Source organism: Atta cephalotes (assembly GCF_000143395.1).
Source record: "Atta cephalotes unplaced genomic scaffold scaffold00005, whole genome shotgun sequence".
Classification (NCBI taxonomy): Eukaryota; Metazoa; Arthropoda; class Insecta; order Hymenoptera; family Formicidae; genus Atta; species Atta cephalotes.
In genome coordinates, this window is record NW_012130069.1 from 1605925 (window position 1) to 1621214 (window position 15290).

The 15290-nt window shown below is 32.9% G+C and overlaps 1 protein-coding gene across 1 annotated transcript in view; it reads right to left on the minus strand.

The window, feature by feature from the left end:
* The window catches only part of LOC105626264 (Down syndrome cell adhesion molecule-like protein Dscam2), a 100587-nt gene that overhangs the window by 32161 nt on the left and 53136 nt on the right, over nt 1-15290 (minus strand). Inside the window, exons 7-10 of the mRNA XM_012207569.1 lie at nt 13755-13959; nt 6602-6898; nt 6126-6236; nt 4351-4509 (exon numbers count right to left, since the gene is read on the minus strand). Of these exons, the coding sequence (XP_012062959.1) occupies nt 4351-4509; nt 6126-6236; nt 6602-6898; nt 13755-13959 (772 nt within the window). The remainder of the gene's footprint in view (nt 1-4350; nt 4510-6125; nt 6237-6601; nt 6899-13754; nt 13960-15290) is intronic.

Below are 15290 nucleotides of genomic sequence, written 5' to 3' on the forward strand. Positions count from 1 at the left end.
ATCGTATTTCTCTCGTCGCAAACGGATTTTACATTGAGAGAAATATTTTGTGAAAATGATATGTGATTTTCTTGCTTTTTAATTTTAAAATTTTGTAAATCATGTATCATACACAACATTTTTCGTTGACAAACGAATATTTCTCATGCAAATAACGCAAATTAAACAGACGTATCCGATATCATGACGTGAGATGCTCTTAGGGCATTGCTTCGTTACGTTTATAGATCGACAGCGGATTGAGAGAAAGAACGTGTGCAATTTTAATGAAAGGCAATCGCGTCGGTGATTTTCAACAGAATATTCAGTTTGCCGACGCAATCTCCGCGGTAAACTCCGTATTTAGAACGAAACAAACTTTGTGTACACGCATTGAACAAACGTGTTTGAAAATTTTGGTAGATCGGGAACACAGAAATTCGAAGGAAACATTCAACTAGAGAACGTTACTTTAATAAAAATAATGCGTTATCGTTATTCGTTACTAAGTTTAACAAGTAATACATTATTAGAAAATAATGATTTTCTTTTTATAATATTAAAATAAGGTATTTAAAAAAATTGCAGTGTATAAATAATCAATATTAAATATATAAATAATCAATATTAAAATTTTAAACTAGTCTCTACAAGCATTTCTTTATATTATTATTTTAAAAAATATCTTCTAATTCTTTATATTAACATTTTTTAATTATTAATACAATTTACCTTTAGATTGTAATTTACAAACTAAATTTTATCAAAAATTTTTATCAAACATGGTTTTTAAATATTAATTTGTTAAGAATATATTCTAATATTCTGCCAGTTATTGAAAAAGAATTTACAATTCATATTAGACATGTGTATACTACTATAATTATTTTCAATATTGGCAGTGACTTATCAGTCATTCAGTGACGAATCAACTTAAGTATAAATATTTTTTAATATTAACTTCTATTTAAATAGAATATTTCTATTTGATAAAAAATAATACAATCTACAGAATAGATATAAAGATAATAGAGAACTAAAGTAATTGTAAAAATAATGACTGAACGTTCGTTTCTATTCCAGATATAAAAAAAGTAACGATTGTTACTGAAAAAAGAAAAAAAATGGTAACAGTAACGGCGTTACAAGTAACGCGTTATTCCCCAATCCTGCATTCAACATTCAACATAGATAGCTATTTACACATTGTATAGTCAATGTTTTATCGTCGGCAAAATTGACATATCCTGCAATCACCATGGGGATTATTATTTATTAAATATCTATTATTTAATTCTATACACTGTTTCACGCATCACGGGGTATTACGAATTTAATATAGAACTCCCACTACATAACATCAGGAAAAAAAAGTCGCGCACGTTATCCCCCATTATGTGTACAGGGGAGACATTACGATCGAAAGATGTTTTGCGGTAATACCCCGTGCAACAACTGCACGTAGTACGTCGCGTCGTCTGTCTTATGTACAATACGTTACGTACATACGTGGCAGCTGGATTTTTATGTACATAAGTACACGAGTACATAAAAATATTGTGGAGTAGAACAGAGCAGTTTAGGCGAGCGCGTGCAAAGGAGGAATGCTTGAGCGATGCAGTGAGGTGCTGTGCTCTGTGCATAGGTCATTTCCGGACACGTCTTCAGCACGCGTGGCGTACGCCTGGCACGCGTATCACGCGAATGTCGCCGGAAATCGCGCGTTCACCTGAAAGCTACCTCTACATAATTCGCAAATTCCAAAATGTAGTGCGTAAACGCAAACGCAAAAAAAATCTACCTTTTCCGAATAATGATTTATGGGTACTTTCTATTACTATTTAGTGACACAAGTCGATACATTACTTTATCTTTCTTGACATTCAGAGAGTAACAAAAATAAAAAGATATTTGTGTCGACTTGTATTACTAAATGAAATGCACCCATATGTAATCTGGATCGTCACTTTAACTTCTGCACTGTGACGATTGTATTGAACAATACAAAAACAGTAAAGAATAGCGAGAATGAATTTTGTATTTGCTCATTTATCAACAAAAAGCTATCTTTTTTGTAAATTTTCGTAAAGTGTTCAGATACATAATAAATTTCTCTAATCTGACTTAAATTGAAATGTTAATACTTTAAAATGTCAACGCTGTCGCAATTCAATTCATTGCGTGCGATTGATTTACACCTGTGCGTACGGTATCTTGTGTACGGTAATAATACGTAATAATACGTAATCCGTAATTCCGCGTCTGCGTTTTTGCGAACTACATTTTATGATTTGCGAATTATATAGAAGCAGCTTTACGAAAAGCGCTGCGGGCCACAGCTAAGAAAAATGACACTTGTTTTCCATTCTCGCACAAAAATAATGTGTTTAATTTCATTTCAAACAAGTCCCGCATATGTAACGTGATGATTTCAATCGTGCTTTAGCTCGTAACTCGAGTGTTTTACCGAAACATTTAATATATGTTCAAAATTAAATATTAAACATTAAGCAAAAATACAGCTAATCGAAAATAGTTCAGTTTCAGCGCGATTTCCGGAACGTTATACGTCATTTTATGTATGAACGTGCGCAATACGCGCGTTTTGCATCACAGTAAAATAAATGTATATACATATAAAATTGTTCTCCTCATCAGAAAAAATCCCATACGATTTCAGGAAAGCTTCCAAATCCAGGGCGAGACGGAGCTGAAAATTGCACAGTGCCATCGCATTTCAACAGAATCTAAACATTATACATCCTTCCTTTTTCTCGTTTTTTTCATCAAATTATACGATGTAATTGTCGAGCGATGTAGAAATGAAATAGTCAATCAAAATCAAAACCGAAAAAAATTAAATACGTTACTCTGTAATTGTCCAACGTGAAAAAAAAATTTTGTCGAAATATATTCCTTCAGCAATGCAAAACTCTCTATCCTAATTTTCGCGCAACTCACATTCGGGTGACGCGTGCATATACGATCAATAGGATCGATAGAATTCTCGTGCGAAAAGCACCCATGTATTCCGAGGGACGATGTGCAATGCGATAAACCAAAGACTCGGGTCGATGTTGTCCCGTACTAATTAATCCTGCCCAACGTCAAACAACGCTCTATATAGAGTTAGGTTGATGAACCTAATAGAAACATTATGTAAAGATAAAATCGGCAACGCGCGTCAAACGTTGCATGCCACACACGTTATATATAAACGGGCTGCAATTAATACAGTCGGATGGGGCGCCAGGCAATGGATAGTTAATATGTTCGACAAAGGGAGAATGTATATTAACGTGTGCCTGTGATATAATCGCGCTTCGATATTGCGGAGGCAAATTGCAAAAATGATAGATTTTTCGAGCGAAAATTTTTACTAAATCTTCATGTAAAACTTACTGCACTGAAAAAAAGAATCTAATAATTTGCTATATTAAATGCAAGTAAAATAATTTCGATCAAATGTACAAGCAAAAATAATTCCACTTTTCTAAATATTTAATAATTATTACAAAACAATTGATTATATTATTACACTTGGTAATATACTTACTAAATATTTAGAGAAGTAAATTATTTTTTATTATGTAATATTAACAAAAAATTTGTAATAAACCAATTTGATTGAAATCTTATTCAACATTTGATAGTTATTATCACATTGTTAGCTTATTAAAAAAGAATAGTAATCTAATTCTTTTAATAATATTTTGTATATTTAATTTCAATAAATAGAAATATAAATCAATCCATTTCTGTGATTAACTTCAAAATAAACAACATTCATGTTAATATGTGCGCTTAATAAATAATAAGCTAAATTTGAATCAAATTTAATACATTTCCTTCAGTTATATATAAATTGTTTAACTCCATTTTTTATAGTTATAAATTAAGACGTATTAAAAATAACTCAATTTGAAATTAATATGTATAAATGGTAAATTTAACAGTGCAGATTTTTTTTAATAGATTTTTTGCGGACCGTTAACCGTTTATTTAATCGTTAATTTAAAACAAACTGTGTATCTTTATAGAAGAGGTATTATACCTTTTACCTGTGTACGCCATTAGGTAATGAAGTTATCGTACTGTAAAAATTGTGCCAATTAAATATAACAATATAATCGCATTAAAAGTATTGTCGTAAGAAATTATTATCTCGGTAGCAAGACCGCGAAATATCTTTTTCCTCCACTTCGGAACGATATATCCACAAAGAAACGATATATCATTTCATTTCGCGAGTGCGCGCTCGCGCGCGTAAAGTAATCTCTTCATTTTCAAATGCTAATTTTATGAACACTTTAAATTCCGGTGCTCAATATCGCGAGGAATTATGCAGAACTGTTGGCTACGTTTGCTTACCTAGAACACGTACTTCAACCGAGCGATGCGACGTGAAATTATGTTTGTTTCTGGCAGTGCATGTGTATGTGCCTTCGTCGGCGCTGCGTTGTACAGTATCGATAAACAGCGTGCCGTTGGCGACTCTTTGTCTCATGTTGGTAGGCAGTTTTATGTCCCCTGATAACAACGTTTCGGCATCGATTAAAAGGTAGTTCTCGCATTCGAAAATATTTTTTTGAAATATCCAATAACGATACTTGATTCTGCGAGACGTAAATATTTCACATTTTCGAATCGATCCTTAGCCGCATAAATTAATTTGCAAACATATAATAAAACACGCAACATAAATTCAATAAACTAGTCTGTTAGATAGGATCAACCCAATCCCTTGAATTAATTAACATTTTGTTGTTTTTAACCTCCATGTGTATCAAAATGTAAATTAATCCATTTCTGTGTCTGAATTGCTTAGTTTCAAAATAAACGATATCCATATTAACATACGCAATTACAAGAGAACATCAACGCTGTTCCTCATCGATTTTGATAGGCTTTGAATATAGAGCATCAAAAAAAAATGTTAAACTCATATTTTTTAATCTGCTTACCTCAAGGTTTAAGGGTTGGAACAATTCTTAAGGATAGTCAGATAAATTAAAAAATTTGATATAAAAAGAATATGAAGGTGTTATTATTAAGAATATAAAATGTCACAAAACTTTTGTATAAAGTATTTTTTCATGTATAATACCTCATAGTTTTGAAGATATTCGCTGAAAATGCAAAAATACGTTATTTTCGAGAGGTTGTTTTCGACTCCTAAACCTCGAAATAAGAAGATAAAAAAATGGATATAATATTTTTTGATGCTCTACAATAGTGATGCACAACCTGTCAGCCTGTCGCAACTTGTGCGACTCATAGTAAAAAATCATATTTTCTATTTTATGCAAAACGAAATGAACATTATGCGGTAAGCAAGAGTTTATCTCTTTCTGAAAATAGTCCTCTAAAAATAACCCTTAAAAAGATTGCGCATCACTGCTCTGTAATATATTCAAAACCCATCAAAATTTATGAGGAACAATTCCGGTTTAGCTAAATAATAAACTAAATTTAAATCAAATTTAATACATTTCTTGAGTTAAGTAATTCAATTTAAATTGTTTTAGTCCAATTAACGACATTGGATAGAAATAATGGTAATCTATAGAAATAGTTAAAAATATTTCAAATTGGGTGCAATTTGACATGATATACTGTTAGCATCAAAGGAGCAATAACCTCATGAGTTAAATAATATTTTATTTTAACTTTCATCTGTGACAAAATGTAAATCAATCCATTTCTGTTAGATTCAAAATACATCATTCATAACGTATGTACTTAGCAAATAATAAACTAAATTTGAATAAAATTTAATATATCTTCTTGAGTTAAATTATTTAACACAATTTAACTCAATTTAAGATATATTAAATTTGACAAATTTAATATATGATCGTCTTTGTTAAATTAACGATTATTAGATAGAAGCAGTAGCGACTTATAGATATGATGAAAAATAATCCAAATATAATCTGACATTATGAATTTAATAATACACACATTTAACAGTGTATACTAGTAGTTAACTGCACATGATATACTTGTTATGAAAGAGAATGCAGATCAATCAATGCAGGAGATCAATGACAGACTTCAACGTATCTTTCACCGCAATATTGAATAAACGGGAAAACTCCCCGTTATTCGGTCGGGGATTAACAGAAATGACGCACGATGCTTACCTTTTTCCCACACTATCGATTCGATAGGATAACCGGCTACAGGACACTTGATATATAGTTGCTTCCCCGCGACCGCTGAAACGGGCGACATCGGTCTGACGTATGGCAGTCCTGAGATTAGAAAGCAGTAAAGCTCGTTACGCTGCAGCCACGCGAAACAGCATAAAGTTATAAATTTCCAGGAGGAAATCTAGTTCACTGTTCTCTCGATTCCAGGGAGACAGAGCCGAGTAAAAAATAAAAATAGATAAAACAGATTTTTAATATCGCCGAGCGAAAAAGGACAATTCTGACACCTTTGGATTTGATCAAACTGCAAGTTTAATATTTAATGATACAGGACTGGAATAACGTTTGTTTCGTGATAAATAAGTAATCGAGTTCAACTGTCAACCAAAGTCATAATTATGGCTTTCTGCAGCATTTTAATTACGGAAAAACGTATTTGCTGACTTTTGACTTTCGCATTGACTCACCGTAGATATTGAGCCTCGCCGAGTGCCTCGCTTCGCCAGCGCGGCTGCTGGCAATGCATTCGTACTCGCCGCCGTCTTCGGGCTTTACAGTCGTGATATTAACGTGGGATATTACGTCCCCGTACACGGTCACATATTGGCCAATCAGGAGCCTGTCGTTTTGTGGAAGCGGAAATCCATCTAGCAGCCAGGAAATTTGCGGCGTGGGATTACCCGCGGCGCTGCATTTCAGAGAAACCGATGGACCAGGCTGCATTGTCTGTTCGATAAACCTGTAGACCAGCTGTGGCGCGATCTCTGTTAACAGACGTTACGGCCAGAGATTACGCATACCTCAAAGTTGCCAAATCCTATCCTTTGTAACCTATCAAATGTACTTCCGCCTTTTCCCCGTGTCTAACGCACCGCGTTATAGCCGCCTCCATACATTTCTACACTCTTTTTTTTTGCTCCTCTCTTTTATACGAACGTTCAAATCGATTGTCGAATGTGAAAGCGAACCATCACGAATTTAAGTTCGCGACCTGACGATATCTCCCGTCGACTGAAAGCCATTTAAAAATAATCCAAATAAAAAACTGTGCCAATTGTCGTTGCAATATCCCGTCGATCCGCGGAGTTATCTACAAATCGTTTGGATAGAAACAGAAAACCCAATAACGGATGATATCTTATCAATAATGTCAGAAATGAGAAAACAATATCATTACATTGTTAATTCGTAAACAGCAAAAAAATTATGATAGATAGCGATCAATGTAATGAAATAAACAGACCGTCATTTTGCGGCACACGCAAAATTCTTCTCATTTCTCAGTTTCCTAAAATGATAAATTCGTAAACTTTGCGGCACGGATACATACTGGCTGTGAGATAATGTTAACTTTACCAAAAGTTTTCGTATTCATCCGAAAGAAGGAATCCCTTCATCGCCGTTGGCAATATTGATATCGATATTGATGAATATCTATGATAAGGAATATTTATTTCAGAATGCGCTTTTATGCTGGTACAAATTGAGAGATGCAATATAATTTGGGCAAAGACGTAACATATTTTCTTTCCCTTTACTTATTTAGCGCGAAATATTACAGCAATATTACTTTAAAAGATTGCAATATTTCATAAAACATTGCAGCAGATTATACAATATTTCAATAAATAAATTTTTGTCGTTAAAATATTATTGATTAGCATCACTTTTCAAAATACATGCAACAAAGTTACGTTTCAAAAACAGGGAGCCCAGAAAGCACACCGGAAAGAGTTTGGAAACCTCTAAGAGACTCGTCAATTCGATTTGTATATTTCTTATAGGATTTCTGGGCGTTTTCTTTTTGAAGAGAGAAGTGAATCCATCTTGTAGCGGGGTCGCATACTTATCTATTGAATTATAATATTGCAGCAATATATTACAATATTTTCTACAAAATATTGATGTTACAATATCTCACAATATTGTTGCAATATTTCCAATCAAATATTATAATTTCGATATTGTACAATATTGTTGTAATTTTTCTAATATCGCGCGCTATTAAAATATTACTGTAAGATTTCATTCTGTAGGAATTATTACGATTTCTATTCAAGAAAACGCGCGAAAGGTGGGGAAAAAGGCGTACTATTTATTTAATGCGAGTTAACTCGATAGTTAAAAGTTGAAACTCACCGGAGCAAGTATCGGAGGCTCGGCAGTTCGCTCGTGTAATTAAAAGACTACGCGGAGCCGCCATTTGTAAATTATCAATTAGGTTGACTGATTATTCCCCGCTATTCTGGCACTCTTGGCGAGAGGAAATTTCAGATTACCATGTTTCTCAAGATTCGTAAATTAAAGATCGCGGCGCGCCTTAACATGAATATCATGAAATACATTATTGCGGCAAAAATCTCTCTCGTTGTATAAATAAAGACTTGTATAAATAAAAACTCGATAGCATTAAAACACAAATTCACTTCCCTATATCTGTAGGAGTCAACAGTAGAGAAAAACATTGCATTTTGAGCATTGTCTCGATGAACGATTATTAAATAATATTATCATGTATCAGATATAATTTATCGCGTATCAGGTACAATTTTGCGAATAATGTGTCTCTGTTTTGCATAGCGTTTGCACACAGTTCTTGTTACGCTTTCTATAATATCGTGTCCAAAATAATAAAATATTAAAAAAAAAAATATTTTCCCGAGTACGTGTAATTATGAAGATTGATATGATTTGCTTACGCTCTAATGAATATTAGTTAGCGTCGGGCCGCCACTTGTTTTCTCTAAATTTCAGGAAACATTATTGCCGAAACGCAGTAATGTTTCCAGGCCATCAAAACGGTCAAGCAACGGTTGGCAACAAAAATTATGCTGGAACGAGGTCATATTCCAGATTGAAGTTTACGCGAAATGCCAATGACCATTTCGGATAAACGGCACGATAAAGAATGATTTACATGAGCGATATATTTTTCTGAGGTTATACGTTTTCCAAGTGCGACAAAGTAAATCTTTCTCTCTTTTCCTCTCTGACGAAACGGGAGAATGCCATAATCATAACAGACAAGATATCACGTTCGCGTAATTCCATCCAGGGTCAGGGACCGCCGGCAAAATTCGCAAATTCGCCGAGATGTTCCCACGGACCGGCTTTCATACCCCGACGTATCTATGACGCATAATAAATAGACGTAGTCGGTCGCGTTGCTCCGCGAAATCGCGCGCGGCTAGCATGCAAAGCATCGGCAAAACCGCAGGAATCTCGTTAGCGTATGCAAATCCAGAGGTAGTAGGTACTAACTATCCTATCGTGCTGCGGGCGATCCCAACCTAATGTACACTCTATACCCCTACAGCTTAGAAATCATGGAGACGGGAAGAATCCTAATGACAAGGTAATAAGCACCCGGCTCTGAACTTGGACGACGTAAATTACTAATTTTCTATCCGTCGTCGTAACCGGAACGACGGGCTTCATTACTATAGGTATGAATAGCGATTACATGATATTTTGTTGACATAATGTAGAAATTAGTGCGCAACTATTCTTCATGACGTAATTTCAATGATAAAATATTTTTCCGTAAAAAAAAAGGTTTCGCTGCGTTGTCGTCCTGCATCATTTTTTGTTATCTTCTAACGAATCCAATTATTAATAAATATCTGGATGTTGATGAACAAAAAATTAATCCAGTGTTTCTTAACACTCTATGTATGTAAAAGAGAAAAATAACATTTATAGTGCTAGAAAGTGCAGAAAAATGTGAAAAACATTATACATTATACAAAGTACATACAGAATACGAGATATATTATTAATGCTCTCCAGCAAGAACCACAGTATAACACAGTGTAACACAGTGATCATTTCATCTTTGTTTAACATTGATAACAAATAACAAAGTTGATGATTCACTGTGTTAAATTGTGTATATCGTTGGAAAGCATTCTATAGAACCAGACTTAAGTAAATTATAACACATTTATACTCGTTTCCAGATGCATTTTACATACATATACACAACACATTTATACACAACAGTTATTTTTAATAAATAACTTTTTAAATCAATCTTTGTAAGACCAATGACAAAGACATATGTGATTACTGGCTCTATTTTTTATTTCTGTTATTATTCATGTTATTTTGATTTTAACATTTTTAATTATTTATTATTTTATTTTTAATATTTTTATTTATTTTGTATATTCTTTAAGTATATTTTTTAAAAGATATAATATACAGAAAAACTTAAAAAAAAAATGTTTGTATTTATTTTTTCTTATATTTCTGTACGATATCAAATAGATATAGATATAGATATAGATATAAATTATTACATACACGTATATACATTGATTTTTTAATGCGTTTTATATACAGTTTTATATATAATCAATAAAACAAAAAATAAATAAAAATATAAAAAATATAGAATAAAAACAAAAATAATGAAAAGTAAATAAAACAAAAAACAAACAAAACCAAAAGAAAGACCAATAATCACTACGTCCTTGTCATTGGTTCCTGATTAAACGAACAATGATTTAAAAAATTATATTTATTTTTAAAAAATGATTGTGTATAAATTTGTACGAAAATATAAAAATAAAATATAAAAATAAGCGTAAATATATATTTAAAATTTATACATGTCTGAAATAAAGAAAACAATTTCGTACAGAAATAAAGAAAATATCACATATGCAGTATACGTACTTTGTATGATATTATTGTGTTATAGAAACTTTTCCTGCATTTCTTGACATTATATGTTATTTTTCTCTTTCATATCAAGGAATATTATAGAATTCGTTTCTTTTTTTTTTAAGATATTAGATATGCTAATCGGTTTTAGCTAATTTTAATAATTCTTGTACTTCTAACTTTATCTTTATATTCTATTTATAGAGTTCCCGTTAATTATGTTAGTTTAACATGTCTGAAAACTTAGTTCTAATAGAATACTATAATATTTTATCGGATACTTTTTGTCCGAAGAGAAATTTAGTGGTAAAATTACTCGATAACTAAGAGAAAACCAGGATAAGAAGGAAGAAGGAAAGTAGTTTTAGCTCGCGCGTGATATCCGAACTCGGATTACAGCGGAGGAAGAAACAAACTGTACACGGCGTCCAAGATCGGTACGCTTGTTTCCGACGAGGGAACGGTAGCTGAGCGTGAGCTATAAGCGATTTTGAAAGAAAATTTAAACTTTCAAAGGTCATAAAAGTTACCAAATGCCGGCCGTATAAAGGTTAATGGCCGCGAAAGCTCGTACGAACTTCCAGAAATGTACAAATCGCTCGTAAGAACGGCACGAAACTCAGCACGCTTTTCCTTGCCAGCAGCAATATTCTCCTCCCGAGGTGGAAGCAGTATAAAATAAAAACTCAAAGCTCTGGAAGGACTACCTTTGGAATTATATCTCGAAATCTAATTGAAAAATAATACCGTCTTGCGAATAAAAATACCAACAAGTGTCGTTAAACATTTAATTAAAAATGTAATCTCTATATCTCAATCAACGTCTACTAAAAGTAACATAATATCATGTTAGAATTTTTCTCACTCACCAATGTAATGTTATATAGCACCATGTGTTATGTTACATCTATGTTGTCGTGAATGCAAAATTATATCATTGATATTACATTATTTTTAGCTGATGTCGACTGGTAATTATTAATATAATGGAATTTCAATAGCAATAACAGAATAATTTAAATATGAATAAGCCGATAAACGTGTCGAAATCGTACTATGGTTTTTGGCGAAAAATTCCGGAGGGAATTTCAGAGGGAGAGTTTTTTCACATGAAACACATCGCGCTCTAAGTTACCGGACATGTTCCACGTGTCATATGTTACCGTGTGATCCGTCCAATGCTTGGCTGCGATGTTATCGGTGAAACCTATCGTAAATCGCTTTTATTATATTCCAGGGTAAATTCGCGAGTCGTGCGGTTGTCCATCGGACATTGATGCGCGACGGTGAAGGTCTCACATCGGGGGTTTGCAAGCGGGAGAGCAAACGAGGCCATTTTCGTACAAAAATGGCACGTATCCCGCGGCGAAACGACCAGCCGATGGAAAATACGTTACGGAGGGAACGCTGCGCAAACAGGCAGCCCTGTTCTGCACATGTACCGAGTTCCGCAGCCGTTAACCAACATTTTCAAACCGCGAGCAAACCAAGTTTCTGATCAAGTTCGCCAAACACGCGATCGTTCGTCCGAACTCTCTTTTTTCCCCGTAATAAACGTGCGAGCGAGAATTGTTAAATGCATTCTCGATCTGCTGTTAAACAACATTTCCGATCAGCAATGATGATAACAACTATCGTAAATATATCGTTAAATATTCTATTAAATACAATATTCTGTATAATATTCTATTACATTTATATATAATAATTCTAAAATAAAATAAGAATTAGTGTGCTAGATAACGGAAAATAATTATTGTTGAAGGTAATGCGATTTGGCGTAACTTTGCTGCTGTTGCTGCAAACGAAACTCAACCGGAGTTAATCGAAACCGAGATCACGATTATCGTTCCACAGATGGGAACACGCTCCGTAAACCACAATCGGAAGAAAGATGAGGGCACTTCCCCGCAAAAATAGCACGTAGCCTGTAGGGAAGTCGTGCTACTTCCTGATGGAAAATGCGTTACGATAAAATGGCACGCGAATGGTGAATCGTATAGAGAAAGAATTCTACAGTATTAACGGCAAAACGTTATCGATTGCTAGATAAACAAAGGCTTTTTTTTATTCAGATCGATAAATAATCGTAGCGTTAATAAGATATAAATACTTATAAATAATTAAATAATAAACTATGTATAAGATGTGTTACCGCGATAAGAATAATTTGATTTAGGGACGAGAAAATTCGTTGAAAATGACTCGATCATTATAATAATTATTGTATACTATTTTATGAATTTGTTGATTTGCACGGTTTTACTAAAATATCTAAAAATTGAACTAGATACAGATATGAAAATAATTTTGTCAAAGTAATTATATAGAATGCTCAAGTATATATTGTTCAATCTATTAATTTATATATAAATATACATTATTCAATACACATACATATACATATTTGATACTATATAGTTTCAAATTGACATCATATAATGTCAAATTTAACCATTCTTTTAGTATAAAATAACGATACATTAAATAGGAGCAGTGGCGACTTAAATTAGATTAAATTTGACATTACAGACTTAACAGTGAATGAATTATGCAAGCAATATGACGAAAAGTTTTGACATTCTAATAACCATCTAGAGTGTTCTACATAATTATTTTAATGATCCAACAAAATTATTTCTAGATCTTTATCTATAAGCTAAATTTTCAGACTACTGTATTCAGTTGAATTTTCATTTCAACAAACTTTTTTCCGCGTAACAATTTTGTAAATAATAATATATAGACATTTTAGAATATAATTCAGTTTTAAACTATTTACGGTCGAATATGTTAATTATATTTAATTTGTCACCGAGAGCGAGATCAGCCAATCTTACAACAATTCTAAGATTTTCGAGTCTCCGGATGATGGCATGACTATCTTGAGCAAACATTAAGACGTCGCGACATATACTATTGTATATCTAGAACGATGTCAGAATGTCTTACCTCCTAAGCGTAATTCCGCAATTCCTTGAGCCATTTCGTACTCGTTCCGCACGAAGCACTGGTACATGCCGCGGTCTTCTCTCGCGACCGACGTCACGGAAATACGCTCGCTGGAGACCGTCCTTACCCGGGCACCCGTTCTCAATGGCTGGCCATCCTTCAGCCAATAGAGTGCCGCTTGCGGAAATCCACTTGCGGTGCACGTCTGCAAAGGAGTTTAGACGGAAGAAACTGATGAGAATCAAGAAAGGGACTTGCCCGGCGATCTCGCCCGGCGTGCGGAAACGAAGGAGAATATCATCTCGTCTCGAATCCGCAAACCGTGAGCTTCTTGAGAAAAATCAGATCTCTATATTCCTGAAAATATATTCGAATCACACACCTCACACTACGACTGGCATTAATTTCCGGCACGTACAGATTCATTTCCCGCGTCATCGACAGCGCTTTACAGTATTTACACATGACTGAAAACGTCGCGGTAAATATTCATAACAGTAATTGAAGTGTCCGATATTTATAAGTGATCTGTCAGACATTCTTATATCCTTAAACTTAGATGCAAGATAAAAACTTCGGACGTTCTATCATTTCATTAATTATCTATATACATATAAGAGAAACAGTTTAACCATCATAAATAAAATGAATAAAAACATGTATAAAAAATAATAATAGTCGAAAATTAATCGATAAGTGAATAATACAATTCAGAGAAAAAAATCCTATATTCAACTTTGATGCTTAATAATATTCATATATGTAAATTTTCAAATATATTTTCCTATAAATTGCGTGCTGATTCAGTTTATTGAATTTGAAATGCAATCGTAAATTGAAACTGCTAGAGATAATATTACAAACCACATTGATTATCAAACCAATAATAATCATCTTAAAATAAAAAATTTAAAGCAAAGAATTTATGAAAAATATTACATTAGTCCAGATTTGAACATGCTATCGATTTTCTGAGACGGATATCTTATCAATTCATTTATCGGAATATGATAAATGTATTATACTAAAATGAATATATACATTAAAATGCATGGCCAAAAATTATAAATGGAATTACACTTCCTTATTATAAATGGATTTCGAAAATTTAATTTGAATTATAGATTATCTAAATTGATCTCTAAAGTAAGATTCTCGAGATTCTATAAAATATTAAGTCAGTTCTTATATTTTGCAACGTCTTAAATATAGTTAAGTTGTTATAAACTAACTAGAAAATCGTATTTTAAAATATTTATTTAACTTTTCGATTTCTTGACGAAGCGAGCTGTTCGCTCTTCAAAAATATAATAAAATCTTTAAAGAATAATTTTGCTAAAATTTTGATAACTTTTGTGGATTTTTCTAATTAATTTTTAAGTTCTAAGCTTTTGTTTGAGACAAAAATAAATGCATTATGTACATATATAATTTTTAAAGAGATACAATTTATTTACTTGGAGCGAGTCATTCACCTCTCTTGAGAATATTAATATATAACTACTTTGAAAAGTTCTCTCTCTTTCTCTCTCTCTC